This window comes from Giraffa tippelskirchi, chromosome 5 (assembly GCF_054371585.1).
Source record: "Giraffa tippelskirchi isolate mGirTip1 chromosome 5, T2T-mGirTip1v1.2.pri, whole genome shotgun sequence".
NCBI classification, from domain to species: Eukaryota; Metazoa; Chordata; class Mammalia; order Artiodactyla; family Giraffidae; genus Giraffa; species Giraffa tippelskirchi.
Window position 1 is genome coordinate 153668134 of NC_137279.1, and position 25315 is coordinate 153693448.

At 36.5% G+C, this 25315-nt stretch overlaps 1 protein-coding gene across 1 annotated transcript in view; it reads left to right on the forward strand.

Moving 5' to 3' along the window:
* The window catches only part of DNAI4 (dynein axonemal intermediate chain 4), a 99816-nt gene that overhangs the window by 12391 nt on the left and 62110 nt on the right, over positions 1-25315 (forward strand). The window contains 4 exon segments of the mRNA XM_081490763.1: positions 2317-2500; positions 10048-10232; positions 12448-12560; positions 23809-23965. Coding sequence (XP_081346889.1) covers positions 2317-2500; positions 10048-10232; positions 12448-12560; positions 23809-23965 — 639 coding nt within the window.

Here is a 25315-nt window from a genome sequence, read left to right on the forward strand (position 1 = left end):
AGGACTTTTTAGGTTATAGTAAGATTTTAGGTTTTTACTCTGAATGAGATGGGAAACAGAAGGCTGCTGCAGTAATCCAAGAAAGAGAGGATAGTGTTTGGATCATGATAGTGTTTGGATCATGATAGTGGCAACAAAGAGTGATTACAAATGATCAGATTCGGTATATATTTTGAAGTTTTTTTCACCTGAACAACTGGAAGAAAAGCATTACCTTTGACCAAAAAAAAGGAAGACTGCAAGAGAATTAGGTTTACTAGACAAGGAATAATCCAGTAGAGAGAAGCTTATGATGCATGAGAGAGAGAATGACTAGAGCAATGTTCATAAATAGGCAAAAAGGAATGGAATCTAGAACATGTAGAGGAATTGACCTAAGCAAGAATCATGGATAGCTCATTCAGAGTAACAGGAGAAATGGGGAATATAGACACACAGAGAGAGGCAAGTGTGCAGATTTAACAGTGGGAATATTTGAAAGTTACCCGATTGCTTCAGCTTTCTCATTTAGTTAGCTGAAAGTAAACATAGGAAATGTTGATATTCAAGAAGGGTGAAATAATGACTTTAGAAGGGGTAGTAAAAAATTAACCAAGATAATGCAGTGTGATTGCTGTCACATTAAGGAGCCACTTAACAATCTGTAATTTAAAATGAGACCGGGAATCATGGTTAGATGTTTTTTCTCTAGCTTCACTTATCCACACAAACTGAGTTAAATGCGGTGTATTAATAGAACATTTCAGGAATAGTAAGGACAACAGATCAAGATATCATTGCCATTAAAAAAATGGTTTATCACTTATAGATACCAAGAGGAGGGAACCACATGGAATAGCACTGGGATTTGCCACTAGCAGAGGAATTGATGTGCGACTGAGCAAGCACATCAGTTAAGGGCTTCCCAGGTGGTGCTAGTGGTGAGAACCTGTCTGCCAATGCAGGAGATGTGGGTTTAATCCCTGGGTCAGGAAGATCCCCTGGAAGAGGAAATGGCAACCCACTCCAGTATTCTTGCCTGGAAAAATCCCACAGACAGAGGAGCCTGGCAGGCTACAGTTCATGGGGATGCAAAAGAGTCGAACAAGACTTAGCAACTAAACAACAGTGCCCACAATATACTAGGTACTGTCCTGTGTACTAGTGATACAGCAATGAGCAAGACAAAGTTCTTGCACTAAAGGTGCTTACATTCTAGTAGAGGAGTATACGACAACATACAAAGTGTCAGTGGTAATAAATGCTATGAAGAAAAATAAAATGTGAAAAGCAGATTGGGGTCATTTTAAAGTATTGTATTCTTGTCTGATCTTGTTATGATTTGGAAAGTAAAAGTATTGTTTAAAATGTTTTTGTTGGAAACACTGTCTTTTTATAATTTGAGGGGCAATCATTCTTATTTTATAGAAGTCTGTAGCACAATTAGAGTACTAGAATGAAAGAATGAGTAGGTTTTTGTCTTAAGGAATTTGGAGAATTGATCCAAAAGTGAAATCATACTTCTTCTCCTGGATGCAAATATTTTGATTATATTTTCTCTTATTAAAATTTATTATGTAATTGTTCAGGAAGGAACATGATATTCTTTCCCAGGTTTTATTACTCATGCTTCAGTCTGCGTATATAACTACAGTCTACACCTATATATGATTACTATGTGTCAGGCATTTCCTAAGCATAATATAGAAATGAATACATTCAATCCTTATAATAACCTATGTGTGTGTGTTCAGTTGCTCACTCGTGTCTGACTCTTTGCAACCCCATGGATTGTAGCCCTCCAGGTTCCTCTGTCCATGGGATTGTCCTGGCAAGAATACTGGAATGGGTTGCCATTTCCTCCTCCAGGGGATCTTCCTGACCCAAGGATTGAACCCATGCCTCCTGCCTTGGCAGTTGAATTCTTTATCACTGAGCCACCTGGGAAGCCAGTAGCCTATGAGTTAGATATTATTACCCCCATCTTAACAGATAAGGAAACAGACTCAGAGAAATAAGTGTAGACTTTTGATCTGACTGCCTGGGTTTCAAATTTCAACTCTAGTAGGAATGCTTCCCTCTAAGCCTTTATGGTTTAAATAAAATAATGTTATAGCAACCTCTTAATTGTGAGGAAAAAATGACACAGTGCTTGTAAACATTCTAGAACTAATCTTACATATAATGAGCTCTCAAGTGGCTACTATATTTTTTTCTTGTTTATATGATCAGATTGTTTCCATGTTTCTAAGTGAAAGGTTGCTTTTTTTTTTTTCTGTTGGCTAATATTTCTTCAATCCTGTATCTTCTGTGTTATATTTTCTTCTCCTGACATAGAAACATTGGCTTAGGGCCAAGGAAGTCTATTAGCCTTGTTGGTGCAGGAAAAGGATCTGTAATGAAAGGAGGATATGCTGGTGCAAACCAAAGCAGAATGGGTATGTCAAAAAACATGATGACTCTACCTGAAGCAAAACAAGTAGAAAAAATGGCTATTTCCTCTGCAAAGACAGTCACACAGGTAATATTCTTTAGAATTCTAGATTTGTTTGAAAATGATGCTGGTAAGAACTTGATTGAAATGTTAAAGGCAGAAAGTATGCTGTTTTTTTTTTTCAAAATTCTTTTCAGGTTTTACACTTAGGTCTGTGATCCATTTTGACTTAATCTTTGTATATAGTACAAGGTATGGTCAGCTATTGTTGCTGTTTTTGCATAGAGGTATTCAAGTTTTCTAGCACCATTTGTTCTGTGCCACAGAGCATGCGGGATCTTAGCTCCCCAACCAGGGATGGGATCCGTGCCCCCTGAATTGAAAGGCAGCGTCTTAACCACTGGACCACCAGGGAAATCCCAAAAGTTTGCTGCTTTGAAATAATAACTTACTTCTAATACAGTACAGGTATACCTCAGAGATAGTATGGATTCAGTTGGAATAATACACTGGAATAATACCATTATCACAATAAAATGAGTCACATAAATTTTTTGGCTTCTCAGTGCATATAAAAATTATGTTTATGTTATACTGTAGTCTAAATAGAGTGTGCAATAGAATTATGTCTAAAAATTCCAATGTAAATGACTTAATTTAAAAAATCTTTAATGCTTAAATATGCTAACCATCCTCTCAGCCTTCAATGAATCATAGTAACATCAGAGAGCACTGGTCACAGATTACCATAACAAATACAGTAATAATGAAAGCATTTAAAATATTGTGAGAATTACCAAAATGTGACACAAAGACTCAAAATGAGCAAGTGCTTTTGAAAAATGGTATCAGTAGTCTTGCTGGATGCAAGGTTGTCACAAGCCTTCAATTTATTTTACAAAAGCCACAATATTGAAGTGTAATAAAGTGAAGTGCAATAAAATGAGGTATGCTGTGTTGTGCTAAATCGCTCCAGTCGTGTCCGACTCTGCGACCCCATGGACTGTAGCCCGCCAGGCTCCTCTTCCATGGGATTCTTCAGGCAAGAATATTGGAGTGGGTTGCTGTGCCCTCCTCCAGGGCATCTTCCTGACCCAGGGGTCGAACCCACATCTCCTGTGGCTCTAATATTGTAGGTGAAGTCTTTATCACTGAGCCACTGGGGAAGCCCAAAATGAGTTTATATATGGTTACCTATACCATATATATACCATCAATATACCTATATTGATACATTGATTTCGTTAGAGTCTTTACCATATAACTAACATATCTTATAGCGTAGTATTGGCAATTGGCTCCTATCATTATTATTAGAGTGGAATGAAGAGAGTCTACTCATGACCTTAAGAATTAGTTAGTCAGCTCATGCCGCTATAGTAAAATACTGTAGATTGGGTGGCTTATGAGCTTATTTCTTACTGTTCTGGAGACTGGGAGTCTAAGACTATGGTGGCAAATGGTCAGGTACTGGTGAGGACTTTCTTCCAGATTGCAGACTACCAACTTTCTTTGTATCCTAACATGGAGGAAAGAGATTTAGCTAGCTCTCTAGCTTTTTTTGTAAAGTCACTAATCTCATTTGTGAGGGCGCTACCTTCATGACCTAATTACCTTTCAAAGGTTCCGCCTCCCGATACCATCACACTGGGATTAGAGTTCCAGCATATGAATCTGGGGGGTACACAAACATTCAGTCCATAATAATTATATACATATTACATATATATTATACATTACATATACATTATATGTAGTATGTATATATTATTGTATATTACATACATATTACATAGTATCAACACCACTATGTAAAAGGTATAATGCATCATGACCAAACGGAGATAATACGTACAAGGTTGTTCTAATATTCAAAAGTCAGTACTACTTGTCTTATCAGTAGACTGGAAAAAAATGTGATTATCACAACAGATAAAGGGAATTTGAAAAATTCAGTATCCATTAATGAAAAAAATTAATAAAACATTTCAACTAACTTGAAAAAGAATTTCCTCAGGAGCATTCTAAAAAACCTACAGTTACTAGTAATCTAGTAACATATAAAAAGAATTATATGCCTTGAGTGCATTAGTTTCATAAGACTGCCATTACATAATGTCACAGACTAGATGGCTTAAACAATGTCCTAATCTGCTCTTCCTTAGGGACACTAGTCAGATTGGATTACCTCATTTTAACTTAATTATCTCTTTAATCGCCCTATCACTAAATTCAGTCATATTGAGAGGTACTGGGAGTTAGGGCTTCAACATATGAATTTTTTGGTAGGGAGAGACAATTCAGCCCATAACAGTTACCAAGTGGGGTTTCTCCCAGGGATGCAAAGTACTTTAACATCTTAATATCAATGTAATTTACTACATCTCATATCAGTAGAATAAAAAACAATGATCATCTCAATAGATTTAGAAAATCACTTTGCAAAATCCAACATCTTTTCATGATAAAAATGCTTAAAAAACTAATAATAGAGGGAATTCAACCTGATAAGGGACATTTATGAAAAACCCACTAGCATCAACTTAGCAGGCAACTGGATGCTTTCCCTTTGATGTCAGGAACAAGACAAAATTTTCTTGCTGCTTCTATTCAGTGTTGTACTGGAGGATCTAAAAATGGCAATTAGGCAGAAAAAAAAAGGCAACTAGTTTGGAAAGGAAAAGGTAAATCTCTATTTGCAGATGACATAATGTTATGTACATAAACTCCTAAGAAATCCACTAAAAAGTATTAAAACTAGGGAACTCCCTGATGGTCTAATGGTTCTAACTTGGTCCTCTCACTGCAGTGGCCCAGGTTCAATCCCTGGTTAAGGAACTAGGGCTCTATAAGCTGCGGCATGGCCAAACAAAGAATTACAACTAATGAGTTCTGCTAGGTTGCGGGATACATGATCAATATACAAATAAATTATATTTTTTACATACATTTGGAATAATTTTTAAATTAAACAATTTCACAGTAACATCAAAAACAATAAAGTACTTACAAATAAATTTAATAATAGCAGTGACATCTTCAGCTCCAAAAACAAAAACATTACTGAATGAAATTAACGATGATCTGAATAAATGGGATCACATCTAAAATTTATGAATTGAAAGACTTACCATTGGTAAAATGGTGGTACTCTGCAATCTGATCTGTAGATTCAATACAGTCCTTGTTAGAAATCCCAGCAGACTTCTTTGTACAAATTGACAATTGATTCTAGAATTCATATGGAATTTCAAGAAACCCAGAACAGACAAACTACTCCTGGAGAAGAAGAATAAAGTAAGCAGATTCTCACTTCCCATTTTCAAAATTGACTACAAATCAACAGAAATCAAGATAATGTGGTGTTGATTGGCACAAGGATAGACATACAGATCAATGAATGGAATTAAGAGTCTAGAAATAAACCTGTTACATCAGTGATCAACTGATTTTTGATAAGGGTATCATGACCATTTTAAGAGAGTCTTCAATAAATAGTGTGGGGATGACTGGATAGCCACATTCAAAAGAATGAAGTTGGACCCTTACCTCATACCATATAAAAATTAACTCAGTATGAATCAAAGACATATATATATAAAGCTAAAACTAAAAAACTTAGAAGTGGTAAATCTTCAGGACCTTGGACTTTGCAAAGGATTCTCAGATATGACACCAAAAATGTGAACCACAAAAGAAAAAAAAGCAGATGAATTGGACTTTACCAAAATTAAAAATGTTTGTGTTTTGAAGAACATAATCAAGAAAGTAAAAAGTCAACCCACAGAATGGGAGAAAATATTTGCAAATGATCTATCTGTTAAGGAATTTGTATATGAAATATATAAAGAATTACAACTCAAAATAATAGACAAATAACCCAAATAAAAAATTGGTCAAGGGATTTGAATACTCATTTCTCCAAAGAAGGTATATAAATGGTCAAAAAGCACCCGGGAAGATGCATGACATTATTAGTCATCAGAGAAATGCAGATCAAAACCAGTGAGATCTTTACTTTATACTCACTAGGATGGCTAGAATCAAAAAGTCAGATGACAACTGTTGGCAAGGATATCAAGAAATCAGAACCCTACTGATAGGAATGTAAAATAGTTCTGACACTTTGGAAAATGGTTTGGTAGTAACTCAGAAGTTTAAACATACTATTACTATATGACCTGGCAATTCTACCTCTAGATATATACACCCAAGAGAAATTAAGATATATTTCAAACCCTGAAACTTGTACGTGAATATTTATATCAGTACTATTCATAATAGTCAGCAAGTGGAAACAACCCAAGTATCCAACAGTGGGCAAATAACTAAACAAAATGTGATATATTCATACAGTAGAACATTTTTCAACCACAAAAAGGGATGAACTACTGATGCATGCAGCCCTGTGGATGAATCTTGAAACCACTATGCTAAGTGAAACAAACCAGTTACAAAATACCACACTCTATGTGATTCCACTCACATAAAAGTCCATAACGGAGACATCTACAAAAGACATGAAATACATGAGTTTTTGCCTAGGACTGGGAGATTGAAGGACTGAAAGTTTGAAGGCCAAAGAATGGGGCGGCAGAGGATGAAATAATTCGATAGCATCACTGACTCAATGGACATGAATTTGAGTAGACTCTGGGAGCTAGAGGAGGACAGAGGAGCCTGGCATGCTACAGTCCACAGTCTGAAGAGGCGGACATCACTTGTCCACTGAAGAACAACAACAAGGACTGAGAGAAAGACAAGTGTTAGGGAGTCCGAGTTAAAGGATACAGAGTTTCTTCTTGAGGTAGTTCTAAAGTTAACTGTGGTGACGGTTGCTCATATCTGTGAATAGGCTAAAAACCACGACATGTACACTTTTAAAGCTATTTAAAAAGATAATTCTTGCAGGTTGTGTGTAACTTTATGCCAATTTTAAATTTGGAAGATTTGAAAATTAATATAAAATGGAAAAATTAACATTTAAAAAAAATAAAAATGAAAATTGGAAGCTTTTATTAAATGAGTAATTTAAAAATCTTTCTTCAAAGATAATTCCAGGCCCATATGGTTTCACTAGTGATATATGCCAAACACATAAGGACAAAAACAGAACAAGAAAAGTGGGTATATTGTAAAACATTTTATGAAGCTAGACTTATCTTGATATCAAAATCTGACTACAACAGTATGAGAAATAAACTTTACAAGTCAGTCTCACTTGGAAAGATAGATGGAGAAATCCTCAATAAAATATTAAAATTCAATAACAATAGAAAGAGATAATACATTATAAGAAAGTTGAGTTTATATCAAGAAATTAATATTGGTTTAACATTTAAAAATCCATCAGTGTAATTCACCACATTCATAGCTTAAAGGGAAAAAAGCATATGATCATCTCAATACAATATTTGATAAGATTAAAATTTTATTCTAGATTTAAAAGATTCTTCTGAAACTGGAAATCACAAGAAATTTCCTTAATCTTATTTATGAAATCATACAGCAATGATCATATTTAATGGTAAAGCATTTCTAAGAAGGATCCATTTCTATCCAACATTCTTGGAAGTCAGCCATTTCAGTATGATAAGAAAAAGAAATGAAAAGTATAAGATTTGGAAAGGAAGAAACAAAACTTTGAATATTTGTAGATGACACAATTATCTACATATAAAATTTTAAATCACCTAGTAATTATCAAATTAATAAGAGCTTAGCAAGATTATTGGATAACAAAAATAATCAAAAGCAAAAAATACATATTTGTATATACCAGCAGCACACATTTCAAAAATTACATAGTTTTTAATGATGCCATTTATAATAGTACTAAAATATATTAAATACTTGTGGATAAATTTAACAAAGATGCACATACCTATAAATTTTACTGTGAGATATTAAGACCCAAACAAATGGAGAGAGAGCTGTTTATGCATAGAAAGAACCAATATTCTAAGTGTATCAGTTTTACCCAAATTTTGATTTATAGGTTCTTTGCAATTTCAGTCAAAATCTCAAAAGTTGGTTTTTTTTTAATTTTATTTTTTCCAGGAACTGGTCAAGGTAATTCTAAAGTTTACATAAAACTGCTATAGCATAGGCATAACCAAGATACTCATTTTTAAAGGTTTCATTTATTTTTATTTTTGGCTGCACTGTGTCTTCATTGCTGTGCATGGGTTTTCTCTAGATGCGGAGAGTGGGGACTACTCTCTAGTTGCAACGTATGGGCTACTCATCATGGTGGCCTCTCTTGTGGCAGAGCACAGGCTCTAGGTGCATGAGCATTGGTAATTGCAGCCTGTGCGCTATTAGTTGCAGTTTGCTGGCTCTAGGCATGCAAGCTTTAGTAGTTGTGGCACAGGGGCTCCTTAGTTGTGGCTTGACGGCCCAAGAGTGTGCAGGCTTCAGTACTTGTGGTATGTGGGCTCAATAGTTGTGGCTGGTGGGCCCTAGAGCACAGGCTCAGTTGCTCCTCAGCATGTGGAATCTTCTCGGGCCAGGGATCCAAGCTGTGTCTCCTGCATTGTCAGGTGGATTCTTACCCACTGTTCCACCAGGGAAGTCCCCAAGACACTCGGATAAGAACCATGTGAAAGGACTTACTCTCCTAGGTAACAAATTTTATAAAAAGTGTAACATTAACAAAGGTATAGACAGAAAGTCTACAAGTGACTCAAGCACATATAAACACTTGTTTTATAATAAATGTACACTAGAGAGTAATGGGTTTTCAAAAATTCTTGTTGAAACAATTGGGTATTCATATGGAATAAAAACATATTGGCTTCCTTTCTCATAGTATACACAAAACTCAATTCCAGGTATATTATAGTTCTAAACATGAAGAGCAAAAATATTTTCATAATTTAAGGATTGGGAATGTTTTCTTGGATGAAACATCTAAGGTATAAACCACAAAGGAAAATGTGATAAATGCTGTTATTTAGGAATGCATACTTAAAAAAACTATTAAAAAAGGAAAATAATTACCAAAGTCAAGTTAGTGACATTCACTGGGGAGGGAGGGAGAGACAGTAACATAGAAGGAGCAAAAACCAGGGGAGCTGATTTTTATCTAGAAGGAGCCAAGTCTCCTAGAGGTTCTTTCAGTGTTCTAATTTTTTACTTTAGTTGCAATTATAAGAATGTTTGCTTTGTATTATTTAACTATATTGTTATGTTTTAATTACATTTCTGTATGTGTTAAATTTCATAATTGAAAATTAGCCAGAAACATATGAGCCAAAAATGTGTAGTAACTTGGGTAATGTTTATTAATAAAATGTTAAATGAAAAATTGTGGGTTTTTTAAAGATTATATATAATAACTAAATATACCAAAATATTAACAATCTGAATTACCTTTCTACATTTTAAATTTTTCTCAAAATTAATATGTATTACTTATATATAGATAAAACATGAATGAGATTTTTTAAAGTTGTGTTACCTCAGTTAAGAAATTTTTTAAGCATAAAATATTTTATCATTCAATTTTTCATGTTTGTCCTATCCTACAGACTTTATCTTTTCTCTACCATTTTTATCTCTATTTTTAGAACTTGTTATACAGAAACCCCACCTTTTTTACTTATTTTATTTTAAATCACTATTTTCTACAGGTGACTGATATACATGGAGTTGATGTTACTCCCAGACCTCTTTACCGTCCAGACCCGTATTCCAGTACAGGAAAGCCAAATAAACTATTGACATCGCAAGACGGATCACATACATCAGACTTTATAGCTTCCTATAGCCTTTATCAGAATACAATAAATCCTAGTTTGTTAGGGCAGTTTACAAGGTAGAGTATACTATTCTATGCTTCTTTTTGTTTATATCTTATTGCATATTTTCGTTTAAGTTGCACATGTGTAAGTCAGATGTCAGTTGTCCTGCTCCACTCTCTCATCCTAGTGTGCCACCTCTTGTGTTCATCTTATGTTTTAACTAGATGCAGGGCTTACATCTATACTTCTACCAACACATTTGTGAAAAAATATATAGATTTTTCTCAGGATTTCCTGAGGAACCAAAAAGATGCGACCTAGAATTGCAGACATATTTCTTTAGTTTTCTTCAGTTTCTTTTATGCTGCAATTTAGGGGCTTCCCTTTTTTTCCTCCCTCTTCTTCCATGTTAGTCCTTATTCTCCTACGCTTTGATTTCTGTCTTGTTTTATAACTTTTTTTGGTAAATCATATGTTTTGCATTTACATATGTAGATACCTGTATAACTGAAAGTTTTTTAGAGCTTCCAATAGAGAAGTTCAATCTTTGCAATAGTAAAACAGTACTCCTAAGACTTTATTATTTTGGGCTCCAAAATCACTGCTGATGGTGATTGCAGCCATGAAATTAAAAGACGCTTACTCCTTGGAAGGAAGGTTATGACCAACCTAGATAGCATATTTAAAACCAGAGACATTACTTTGCCAAGGCTATGGTTTTTCCAATAGTCATGTATGGATGTGAGAGTTGGACGGTGAAGAAAGCTGAGCGCTGAAGAACTGATGCTTTTGAACTGTGGTGTTAGAGAAGACTCTTGAGAGTCCCTTGGACTGTAAGAAGATCCAACCAGTCCATCCTAAGGAGATCAGTCCTGGGTGTTCATTGGAAGGACTGATGTTGAAGCTGAAACTCCAATACTTTGGCCACCTCATGCGAAGAGTTGACTCATTGGAAAAGACCCTGATGCTGGGACGGATTGGGGGCAGGAGAAGGGGACGATAGAGGATGAGATGGTTGGATGGCATCACCGACTCGATGGACATGGATTTGGGTAGACTCCCGGAGTTGGTGATGGACAGGGAGGCCTGGTGTGCTGTGATTCATGGGGTCACAAAGAGTCGGACACGACTGAACGACTGAACTGAACTGAAAAACAATCTAAAGATTAAGGGGAAGTACTTTAGTGTATAACTGTCAGTCTGACAATTTAAAAGTTCCAGATGAAAAAAAAAAAAAATAAAAAAAATAAAAGTTCCAGATGTTAACTAAACACGAAATTTTAGGAGAAAATATGCTGTCTAGAATCTGCCTCCAAATTGGCATACAGCTGCCATGGGAGTTCTCTGCAAAACAAAGGATGTTCCAGTAAACTGAGCCCAACCTTTTGGAGGCCAGTTGAAACTATAAAGGAGAAGGCAATGGCACCCCACTCCAGTACTCTTGCCTGGAAAATTCCGTGGATGGAGGAGCCTGGTAGGCTACGGTCCATGGGGTCGCTAAGAGTTGGACACGACTGAGCGACTTTACTTTCACTTTTCACTTTCATGCGTTGGAGAAGGAAATGGCAACCCACTCCAATGTTCTTGCCTGGAGAATCCCAGGGACGGGGGAGCCTGGTGGGCTGCTGTCTATGGGGTCGCACAGAGTCGGACATGACTAAAGCAACTTAGCAGTAGCAGTAGCAGTGAAACTATAAATAGAAAGGAATAAGTATGTAATATCATGGAGTAATGTTAAGTTCCTATGTTTAAAGGAAATTATTTTTGGACTCTTCAATGTATTGATTTCCCACCAAGTATATAGACTTTATTTTAAATTAAATCTTGAGAAGACATTTAGCAAATTGAATAAAAGTGCATTTAAGATGGGATTTGAATAATGAGCAGAAACCTGGTGAAAATTGAAGGCAGAGTATTCCAGGCTGAGGCCCTGAGGTAAGAGAGCTACATTAGGTTGAGGAACTTGAAAAAAAAAAAAAAGAAGAAGAATAGTGATAAGATGGACAATCTGGGTAGATAGGCTGTATTTTAGATTTTTATCCTAAACATACTGTTTGGAATCCATTGAAAGACTTTAGACATAGACTTTAGACAAAAGGACTTTAAGACTTTTACTTAAAGAACACTAATCATCAACTTAATTTTTAAAGAATTACTTTATTTTTATCACTTTTGCATATATGATTACAGTGTATTTGATTTCTCTGTGTATATCTGATAGTTTTCATTTATACATTTAATTGCTCATAAGGACATATGAATAAATAATGTTGTTTTCCATTACTAAAGGTCAGTTTTAGGAAGCAGCACAGTTTCTAAGTCAAGTGTATCCACTACTGAATCAATGGGAGAAGACCTAGAAGAACCATCCTTTAAACGGGAAAGATTGTCTAGTTTTACAGGTAATGAGAATCCAATCTTTTATTTAAGTAATAGTTCATTACTTCTTTAGTAAATATGCTCATTATTTTTGGGGTGCTTGAGACAGAAGAACTATGGTAATCATTCCCAAATGCTGGCTTGTGCAACAGCTACATGAGAATTATCAGGGTAATGTTTATATATTTTTTAAAATTCTCAAGTGACTCCCTTGCACCAACAGCCTCAGTAATCACAAACCCTGTTTAAAAAAAGCTCAGCTTCTAACTCAGGAGACAAATAATTCTGATATACTGTGATTGATTCCGTAGTGAGACGTAAGTAGAATGTCTTAGAAAACACTTAGAACAGATTACTGTGAGGTGGAAAATAAAAAGCAGAACATTCATAAAGAACATTATTGACTTTTGAATTGGGTTTTTAAAGATAATTAGTAATTTGTCAGGAGAACAAATTGGAGAGACCCATTCCAGGTAGAAGATAAAATATGAGGTAATACAAAGGATTATGGAAGTGAAGATCAAAGAGGAAATAGTGGTTGACTAACGGCTTCCCTGGTAGCTCAGACGGTAAAGCATCTGCAATGTGGGAGACCTGGGTTTGATCCCTGGGTCGGGAAGATCCCCTGGAGAAGGAAATGGCAACCCACTCCAGTATTCTTGCCTGGAAAATTCCATGGATGGAGGAGCCTGGTAGGCTATAGTCCATGGTATCACAAAGAGTCGGACATGACTGAGCAACTTCACTGTGTTCACTGTTCAAAGCACTGGAAGAAGTGGCTATTTCCTTGAGGAACATTTGCGTTGGAGTGTGGTATGGATGTCTTTTCCTCTGAGATGACAATGAAGAATTAGTTAAAATATTCATGGGAAAAGTGCTTGATGAACTCTTCTTTCTGGTGTTACCCTACGTAACAAAATGCTTCTGACAAGTAACAGAATACCCAGCTACCATTAGCTTAAATAAAGACAGTTTTTCCACATTAAAGGAAGTTAAAGGTAGATATACATGGAGTTGATATTACTTCCAGACCTTCAACAGTACATGAACTGAGAACTTCCAGATGTTCAAGTTGAATTTAGAAAAGGCAGAGGAGGTAAAGATCAAATTGCCAACATCCATTGGATCATCAAACAAGCAAGAGAGTTCCAGAAAACCATCTACTTCTGCTTTACTGACTACACCAAAGCCTTTGACTCTGTGGATCACAACAAACTGTGGAAAATTCTGAAAGAGATGGGAATACCAGACCACCTGACCTGCCTCTTGAGAAATCTGTATGCAGGTCAAGAAGCAACAGTTAGAACCAGACATGGAACAATGGACAGGACGGTTTCAAATTGGGAAAGGAGTACATCAAGGCTGTATATTGTCACCCTGCTTATTTAACTTATATACAGAGTACATCATATGAAATGCTGGGTTAGATGAAGCACCAGCTGGAATCAAGATGGCTGGGAGAAATATCAATAACCTCAGATATGCATATGATACCACTCTTATGGCAGAAAGTGAAGAGAAACTGAAGAACCTCTTGATAAAAATGAAAGAGGAGATTGAGAAAGCTGGCTTAAAACTCAACATTCAAAAAACGAAGATCATGGCATCTGGTCCCATCACTTCATGACAAATAGATGGGGAAACAATGGAAACAGTGACAGGCTTTATTTTGGGGGGCTCTAAAATCACTGCAGATGGTGACTGCAGCCATGAAATTAAAAGACACTTGCTCCTTGGAAGAAAAGCTATGACCAACCTAGACAACATATTAAAAAGCAGAGACATTACTTTGCCAACAAAGATCTGTCTAGTCAAAGCTACGGTTTTTCCATTAGGCATGTATGGATGTGAGAATTGGACCATAAAGAAAGCTGAGCACCAAAGAATTGATGCTTTTGAACTGTGGTGTTGGAGAAGACTCTTGAGAGTCTCTTTTACTGCAAGGAGATCAAACCAGTCAATACTGAAGAAAATCAGTCCTGAATATTCTTTGGAAGGACTGATGCTGAAACTGAAACTCTGATACTTTGGCCACCCATGAGAAGAACTGACTCATTGGAAAAGACCCTGATGCTGGGAAAGATTAAAGGCAGGAGGAGAAGGGGATGACAGAGGATGAGATGGTTGGATGGCATCACTGACTCGATGGACATGAGTTTGAGCAAGCTCCGGGTGTTGGTGATGGCCAGGGAAGCCTGGTATGCTGCAGTCCATGGGGTCTCAAAGAGTCAGACATGACTGAGCAACCAAACTGAACTGAACTGAAAGGTAGATAGCTTTTGGCTTTGCTTTCGTGGCATAGTATCAGAATAAGAATTGGCAACGCTGCTACTCTTCTGTCACCCTTTTCTTCTCGTTTCTTGCCACAGGGCCTCATAATACCTGTCTCAACTCTGGGCACCAATTCCATCTCCCTCATTTATCAGGAAAGTAAACGTTTTCCCAGAAGCCTTCCTTTTTCCTGTGTATTTCTGCTTTTATCTCACTGGCCAGAACTGTGTCACACTGCCACCACCAGCTTCGAGAGAGGCTGGAAAAGCCAGATACTTGATTTGTCAGGCAGTATTAATGGAAAGAGGCCTCAGAAGAGAGAAAGGCTTAGCAGTGAAAATTAAGCCGTTCGGAATGTGTGTTGTAGGAAGAAGCTCATCCTCTCAGGACGGGAGAAAGAGAATGAAATTATTGTCATAACCTCCCCCAGCAGTCTCTACATATATTCTTTCCACCTTCCAATTTTTTCCAAACTATATGCAACGTTGCAACCACACTCCTTGGTTGGGACTCAAACTCAGCTACACCTCATATTGGGGCTTGAACCTACAATCCCTAACTTGAGTGGGAACTCAAATCCAGTCTTTTAATTGAAACTGCTCATCTTGTGCCAGGACTTAATGAATCTCAGATTCTTTTGTCTCCTTGCAGAAAGAATTCAATGTGAGGCAAAGATAGACACGAGTGAATTAATATAAGCACAGGATTCCTATGAGAGCTACAAGCAGGCCAACAAGGGAGCACAGCCCTGAGAACAAAGGGGGCTTTTGTTTTTTTAGAGTTAAAAAATAAGTGGGGAGGGGAGAAGATCATCTTCTTCCTCATTTTGGGGTAGATGGCATGGCTAGCATCATTAGTTCTTCCTTTGACCCTACATGTTCTAATGGGGACTGTCATGACACTATTTAAATCAGATCTATATTATTAGAAGGATGGTGACATATGGTGGCTCAGTCAGTAAAGAATCCACTTGCAATGCAGGAGACCTGGGTTCAATTCCTGGGTTGGGAAGTTCCCCTAGAGAAGGAAATGGCAACCCACTATAGTATTCTTCCCTGGGAAATCCCAGGGACAGAGGAGCCTGGTGGGCTTCAGTCCACGGAGTCACAAGAGTTAGACACAACTTAGTGACTACACCGCCACCACATAGTAATTCATCTCAGATTTTGGTATAATGTCCCCTTTCACCTACTTTCTTTCCCTTTTCACCTGTGTTTCTATCTTGGCTACATCCAGAAATGCTACTTTTCAAGAAACATAATTCCCTGACTTCATGTATTAATAACAAGATTCAGACCCTATATATATTGTCTTGTGTCTTAACAATTGGAGTTTGTGGCTTGAGTGTGCCTGGTGCTTAATGCGCCTGGTCTTTCTTCAAGGTAGTGTGCATTTTTGCTAGGTTACTAGGTTCTTTTCTTGAGTGATCAGTAGTTTACAACAGTCTCCCAAAACTCCCTTAAAATTCCCTTTCTGTCTTTAATCCCTTAGAGGGATTTTCTAAACCAACTATTTAATTATCCTACTCTATCCCTATTACAATGATATTTTTAAGAATGCAATCTAAATGCATTCTCACTGCTTAAAACCCTTCAATGAATTTGCATTGCTCTTAAGAAAAAGACAATAATCTTTATGTAACAATTTGCCTTGAGGCCTACTTCTCTACTTCTGGAGAAGGAAATGGCAACCCACTCCAGTATTTTTGCCTGGAGAATTCCATGGACAGAGGAGCCTGGCAGGCTACAGTCTATGAGGTTGCAACAGTCGGACATGACTAAGTGACTAAGCACTACCTCTAAGGGCTTCCCAGATGGTGCTGGTAGTAGTAAAGAACCCACCTGCCGATGTAAGAGACTTAAGAGATACAGGTTTGATCCCTGGATTGGGAAAATCCCCTGGAGAAGAGCATGACAACCCACTCCAGTATTCTTGCCTGGAGAATCCCACGCACACCTACTACCTCTACTTGTTTCTAACAAAAACAAGCAAAAGTACCAAAACTTCACCTCCAGAAGCATTAAAGAATAGTGTTGATGCTTATATCATCTTGGCTTGCTGGTGAATTCTAACTACAAAGTCAAGCCTCTGTAAGTGAGTCACACCCAAACAATTCTACTTTTATAACCTGGCAACTCATTTAGATTCACATTTCTAAATCTTGAACGCACAGTAACATAATCTATGTACCTTTAAAAAATTTCCCACACTCATGTCTTACCCTAGGCCAACAATATAGGAATATCTGTCAGAGGGGGGTGGGCGTAAACAGTGGTGTGTGGATAAGTATAAAACTAACCTACTCTGAAGTAGAGAAAGTCCTGATTTGTAATATTTGCCAATTTCTGTGGTATAAATATTTTCACCCCCAACAAATTCAAGCTACCAACATGAAATTTCTGAGTGGGAAGCTTGCAAGACATGCTTAGTTGAACATTGTTATTTAGTATTTTTACCATACAGATGCAATAAATATAAATAACTGCAAAAGTCTAGAGAATAATAAAATTTAATAGCATAGAAAGTGGTAAGTTTTGAGTGGTTATTATCTTTGTTTTTAATATGTATTTAATTGTAAGTTTATATAATTTAATTTTGAATAATGATTGTATTTAACGATTAGCTCACAAAATTCCTGATAATTTAATAATTGCCCCTTGCAAGCTGGTTCAGTCTTGCTCTAACACACTTTTGGGTATACTTAAAAATTTCCCACATGCTTCTAATATATGACACTTTTATAAATTAGTATTAAAAATACTGATAACCTAGATCGCATGTCTAGAATTCTTATTTAATTATAGTGGAATGAATCCTGAACATCAAGAAATATTCCATCTGAAAAGAAATGTACAGTGGATTTTTTAGGATTGTGAAACTATTCTGTGTGATACCATAGTGGTGGACACATGACATTATACTTTTATCAAAATCCATAGACTCTTACAGCACAAAAAGTCAACCTTAATATTACTATATTGAAAAAAAAACAACAACAAAATCAAGAGATCAGAGCACCCAGAATGAAATACAAACTGTGACATAAGAATCTAACTTCTTTACAAATATATGACATAACTTCACTGAGAGACTGGGTGTCAGGGGAGGTATAGCCCTAAGTAACATTGACATTGAATGGAGATTAGAAGATTAAAAACATGGAAGTACATGTAGCCACCATACTCTTATTTGATAGAGTCATTTTCCATTGGTGTGTGAGTTAACAATCTGAAGCATTGTACGTATATACCAGTATTAAACATGTAAATAAGTGGAAGGCAGATAGTACGAACTAGGTTTTTTTCACTGTCATTGGAGCGGGAGATTGCCGGCAAACAAGGGGAGAAGGTTAGAATTATCCATATGATACTGAGTGAGAACCAGAAAGAGTAAACTAATGTTTAGCTTAATGTAGATACAGATTATATGTGTGTGTGGGAGGGGTTACTATAGACACAAATATTTCTTAAGCTCTGTCTGCTAAGAAAGCCTAGAAGAAATGACACCCCTATAGCAACAAGCATACCCAGTGCCCAGATCTTGGTTTCTGATACTGTTCTCCAATAAAAGGAACCAGGGGTCTTTAGAGAAATGACTGCTTCTAGACTGGAACAGAGAATATATAAGGTAAATCAGAAAGTAAACAAGTGTTAGAAACCCCAATACTTTGACCATCTGATATGAAGAGCTGACTCATTTGAAAAGACCCTGATGCTGGGAAAGATTGAGGGCAGGAGGAGAAGGGGATGCCAGAGGATGAGATGGTTGGATGGCATCACCGACTCAATGGACATGAGTTTGGGTAAACTCCAGGAGTTGGGGATGGAAAGGGAGGCCTGGCATGCTGTGGTTCATGGGGTCGCAAAGAGTTGGAAACGACTGAGTGACTGAACTGAACTGAACTGAAACAAGTGTTAAAGAGAAAAAACTACATTAAACAAACAAAAAATGTGAGGTATGTGAAAAGGACATAGCAGCCAACAGCTTACGATGGTAGTAGGAGGAATAATTTCAAGAACAAAATATGTTGTGTAATAGTGGATTACAACCCAAAGTATAAAGTAAATATCCATGAGTCCATAGTGATTCAAGTGAATGACTGATTAAATTAATGAGTGAGAACAGACAAATGTAGACAAAAGAATTCCAAATGATTTATGTAGATATTTCTCCTTCAAGAAGGTGGAGCTTAACTCTCCATCTCATTTAAATATGGGCTTTGCATATCAACATTCTTCTAAGAAGTACAGAATATAGAAGGGGAGGGAAAGAGTAACTTTAAAGCAGAGAAAGCTGACAAAGTCTACCTCAGGTCAAGGTGAACATCATCAGTAGTAAGTCATGTTGATAGCATGTACCCTTGATATGGTATGATGAGAATGACACTTTACCTCTGTAGTCTTCTGCCTGGAAATCCATAGCCTGTCTAATATCAAACAAACCCAACTGATGGACATTCTACAGAATACATGACCAGTATTCCTCAAAACTCAAGGTCATCAAAACAAGGGAAGTTTGAGAAATTGTCACAGTGTAGGGAAATTTAAGGAGACACAATCGATAGACATAATATATCCTACATGTATATACATGTACATAATATATCCTACAATATATCCTGAAAAAGGAAAAGGACATTGGTTAAAAACTAAGGAAATTGGGATAGAGTATTCACTTCTGTTAATAATGAAGCATCAATTTTGGTTTATTAGTTGTGATAAAGGTACCAAAGTAATGTTAACAATAGGAAATGCTGGGTACAGGGTATACAATAACTCTTTGTAATATTCTTGTGGATTTCTGTATATGTAAAACTATTCTGAAATTAATATTTATTAAATGTTTAAAAAATGTCTAGGGGTGAATCACAGCAGTATTTACTTTAATCAGCTCTCCAGGTGATTCTGTTGCATGCTAAAGTTTGAGAACCATTGCTTTTACTGTATAACCAAAAGGAGGCTTTGGCTACAAAAGCTTAAGGTTTTAATGGCAAGGTAGGAGCCAAAACATCGTCTTACCTATAGATTGTGGATGGTCTCTTAGAACAATTGAATAATGGTAACTATCTTTTACATGAACTCATAAAGTGTCTTGATACGTATGTAATTTGTGAGGAAGGGTGAGAATAAGATGCTTATATGACTGAATTGCACTGCAATTGTATCACACCAATTCTAGCTTATGCAGAGGCCAAGGAAGGCTTCATAGATGATTAGCTACTGGGGTCTTTGAAGGTAGTCAAGTAATGACATCCCTTTCCCCTACACAGTTCTGAATTAACTGAAAAATATAATAAATGTATATATGGTATATTGGAGCCAGAATATCACATTATGAATAAAGGCCTGCTGTTAAACTCTCAAATTTGACAGACTTACTGACCCATTCAATAAAACATCAGACCATCTCAGGCCTACCGCAATCCTCTCAATGGGAATCATGAGTAAAGGTGTGGAGAGGAGCCAAGATTGTCATTCTAGAGCTTCTTCCTTCTATAAGAATCATCAGGAGTGGAACTGTGTTCCCTTCATCACCAGCAGTAAATACATCACTCATTATTAGAGAAATGCAATCAAAACCACAATGAGGTATCATTTCACACCAGTCAGAATGGCTGCTATCCAAAAGTCTATAAGCAATAAATGCTGGAGAGGGTGTGGAGAAAAGGGAACCCTCTTACGCTGTTGGTGGGAATGCAAACTAGTACAGCCACTATGGAGAACAGTGTGGAGATTCCTTAAAAAGCTGGGAATAGAACTGCCATATGACCCAGCAATCCCACTGCTGGGCATACACACCGAGGAAACCAGAATTGAAAGAGACGCATGTACCCCAATGTTCATCGCAGCACTGTTTACAATAGCCAGGACATGGAAGCAACCTAGATGTCCATCAGCAGACGAATGGATAAGGAAGCTGTGGTACATATACACAATGGAATATTACTCAGCCATTAAAAAAATACATTTGAATCGGTTCTATTGAGATGGATGAAACTGGAGCCCATTATACAGAGTGAAGTAAGCCAGAAAGAAAAACACCAATACAGTATACTAATGCATATATATGGAATTTGAAAGATGGTAACGATAACCCTATATGCAAGACAGAATAAGAGACACAGATGCATAGAACAGTCTTATGGACTCTGAGGGAGAAGGTGAGGGTGGGACGTTCTGGGAGAATAGCATTGAAACATGTATATTATCATATGTGAAACAGAACACCATTCCATGTTTGATGCATGAGACAAATGCTCAGGGCCGGGGCAATGGGATGACCCAGAGGGTTGGGATGGGGAGGGAGGTGGGTGGGGGGTCCAGGAAGGGGAACACATGTAAACCCATGGCTGATTCATGTCAATGTATGGCAAAAACTATTACAATATTGTAAAGTAATTAGCCCCCAACTAAAATAAATAAATTTATTAAAAAAAAAAAAGAACAGGCAAGGCAGATTGATTTATTGTGATGTGTTTCTAGGTGGAGAGTGATATGTAGTTAAATATGGTTTAAAGTCCATTTAGGCTTAGGGTATCTGGTCCATGAATATACAAATTCTATAGGTATATAGTGGAGTTTGAGGCAGTTTCTCAATATATAACATATTCAACCAACATTCATGCAAAAGTTGCTAGAGAGATCCAGGCAAAAATTCTTTCTGCCATCCTAGGATTTTGTCTATGAATGGTAGATCCTTTGCCACTAAGTAAAAGAAAACTACTACTTTCCTCAATCACGGTAGGTAACTAAGGTGTTACTCTATTGGTTCTATCTACTGTAAGATCATTCATCTTTATAGTTAGCACATCTGTGTCATAATGGTACTTTGAGGTTGTTCAGTTGCTAAGTCATGTCTGACTCTTTGCAACCCCACGGACTGTTTGTAACACACTGGGTTCCTCTGTCTTCCACTATCTCCCAGAGTTTGCTCAAGTTCCTGTCCGTTAAGTTGGTGATGTTATCTAACTAACTTATCCTCTGTCACTTCCTTCTTTTGCCTTCAATCTTTCCCAGCATCAGGGTCTTTTCCAATGAGTCGCCTCTTTGCAACAGATGACCATAGTATTGAAACTTCAGCTTTACCTTCTGTCCTTCCAATGAATATTCAGGGTTCATTTCCTTTGGGATAGACTGGTTTAAATATCTTTTCAGTCCAAGGTACTCTCAAGAGGCTTCTCCAGCACCACAATTCAAAAGCATCAATTCTTTGGTGCTCAGCCTTCTTTATGGTCCAACTCTCACATCCATACATGATTACTGGAAAAACCATAGCTTTGACTATATGGGCCTTTGTTGGCAAAGTGACAGCTTTTTAATATGCTGTCTAGTTTTGTCATAGCTACTTTGAGGTATATGTAACTAAATCATAGATGAAGACCTGGTGGTCCTAAAGAAAGGAAGTTTAGAGAATCAAGAGCTCAAAACTGCTTGTGTGACTTTAAACTTCTCACTTAGCCTGTCCCTCATTTTCTTCATTGATCAAACTAACAGTTTAGACTAGATATATCTCCAGTTATGTCCATGTGGATAGTTTATTTACTTTTTCACTTACCCTATATCTGCTATATAGGTAGATTTACTTATATAAATCATTTCTCCCTCATTTTAAATTTATTGCATAAGTAATAAAAATTAAAAAAGATTTTTAAAAAGAATTATCCAATACTATAAACGATTGGTAATTTAAAATTTTGTTTCCTCAGCTTCTCCATGTGGACTAGTATTTTAATTGTTACAATCATACTGTGGATTTTTTCATAGACAGTTTTGTCACTTAACATTTTATCACAAACATTTTCATAATTTTAATATCATATTTAATTACTACTTAATATTCATATGGAGAAGGCAATGGCAACCCACTCCAGTACTCTTGCCTGGAAAATCCCATGGACGGAGGAGCCTGGTAGGCTGCAGTCCATGGGGTGGCTAAGAGTCGGACACGACTGAGCAACTTCACTTTCACTTTTCACTTTCATGCATTGGAGGAGGAAATGGCAACCCACTCCAGTGTTCTTGCCTGGAGAATCCCAGGGACGGCGGAGCCTAGTGGGCTGCTGTCTATGGGGTCACACAGAGTTGGACACGAGTATACTCTATTTTATTTATCCGTTCCAAATGTTGGTGATTGATTTGTGAAATTAGAAGCTTGTATTTTTTTTTTTTCTAGGCTATGAAAAAGGTGTTTTTCTCACACTGTGGGCTTTCTTAAGGAGACTAAGCCTTAATCTCTGGAAAGTTTATACCATTTGTCTATTCAAGCTTTACCATGTCAGAATCTCATGGATCCCTGCTTCTCATCCTGATTTTTAACAGAAAACATTGAATTCTGACCTATATACCCTTGTCATGGCTCCTTTATTACCCATACAACCAAGTCCAAACTCCCAACCCTGAAACTCAGTGAAATTTTTTAAGAACCTTGGATTTCTGACTAGACTACAGACTTGAGATTAACTCTCTTCAGTGTATTTTTTGCATAGATATTAAGCCTGTTTTTCTCCTGTATTTAACCACAACTTTCATTGGAGAATCTTTTGAGCTCTTGGTGAAGATGATTAGAGGTGGGCTATCATCTAGATCAAAAGTCACCCGATAAGAAGGACAAGAAGATATAGACAAGAAATCAGCTTCAAGACTCAGAGAAGAGTTGCATATTATTTGGGAAAATACACTTGTCCATATTCCTTTTGAGTTGTATCAACAGTCATTCACCTCAATCTCCCTATTAATATTATGGGATAGGTGTAATGGGATGCTTGTAGTCACGACTATACCCTTGACATTGGGGTAAGCTTGATATATCAGCAACAGACAGTTTATGAGCCATAGGATCCAGTTTGGCTTCAAAGAGATTAAATAGACTACATCTCACAACATGACGTATTCTTTGAGCATAAAAAGCCACCTGCAATGTATGACTCATCATGACATTTTGATAAAATGAAGATTAAAATTAGCAGTTAGTAAATTATTTTCATTAAGTTATATATTTTAGATTTACGAGTTATGAGGGCAACACCTGGAAAAATTATAACAAAAGAAGACCTGGAGAAGACTATAGAGATAATTCTCACAGAGACAGAAACAATGAACTTTTTGAATCTACCAACAGTTATGTTTTCTGTAGAATCTGAAGAAGCTGAGAAAGTAAGGTATGTGTGGTTTAATTGTTTACATTGCTTTTGTAATTTAAATGCTAAATCAGAGGGCTTTATCTGTGTTTCTGTCTTTGAGGATTTCTGGATAAACACTGGTAGTATATGTGCCTTGTGAAATTGCATCCTATAAAGTGATATTTGTACCCCATGAAATTACATGTAAAGTATATATGTTGTATGTTCTTCCTAGAGGAGTAACTCATAGCTTTACCATATTCTTTAAAAAATAGGTGAGCTACTAAGTTAAATAACAAATAAAGGAAGCTTCTAAGTCTCAGTATAGGTTTTAATGATTTTTTTCTTTTATACATATATGAATTATTTTCAATTTAAAAAGAAATGACTGCCAGTTTTATATTCAAAACAACTTAAACTTAAGAAGGGAAAATGTGTTATGGGGATATGATGAAACTTACTATTAAGAGCAGATTTTCCATTTCTCTTTATTAATGAATATAAATGAGTCATTAGTTTCTGCCTCATGTATTTTGAAGTTCTGCTGTTAGGCACATATACATAAAGGATTGTTACGTCTTTTTGTAGACTTGACCCCTTTATCATTATATAATGCCCCTCTTTATCTCAAATAATTTTCCTTGCTCCAAAGTCTGCTCTGTCTAAATTAATATAGCTACATAAGTAGATTATTTAGTACTTATATAGTTATTCAGATTATTTGCCTTCAAGTATAATTTTAATATGATTCATAGTACTAAAAAATTCATCACTAGCATAATTTTTATGGTATTATTTTTACCCAAATATAAAATATTGTAAAATTGTTTGGACTATAAAATATAGTACAGTTAGATCTTGAATAACATTCTTTTTTTAAAGCACATGAGACATAAGGGAAAACTCCTAGGACCAGAAAAAGGAAAGGAAAAGAATAACAATGGGATAGATAAGTGATCTAAAATCAGAGAGGGAGAGATGCTGAGGCAAATGATAATGTTAGCACATGGATCTAGAGCCCACCAGTAAGTCTTGGATCCCCCCCAAATTGAGAGAATCAAAAGAGAGGCTCTTATATTAAACCAAGACCCTTAAGAGGATCTCAGTTATCTCAAGTGGGCCAGGGCAGTAGGGTCTCCTAGCTACTATCGATAAGGAAATACAACTCTTCTCTGGAGGAAGGCATATTCCAGTTAGACTCTTAAGGTTTCCTCAGCATGTTTAGGAAAAATTACCAATAAAGAAAAAAGACAATATGGATGAGAAGTTAAAAAAATAAGAAATCCTAGATCTAGATCCTGAGGACTATAGATAATGATGTTACAAAATATAAAGTATAAAATACATGTGAAATATTTAAATAAAAGAGTTAAGGGGCTTCTCTGGTGT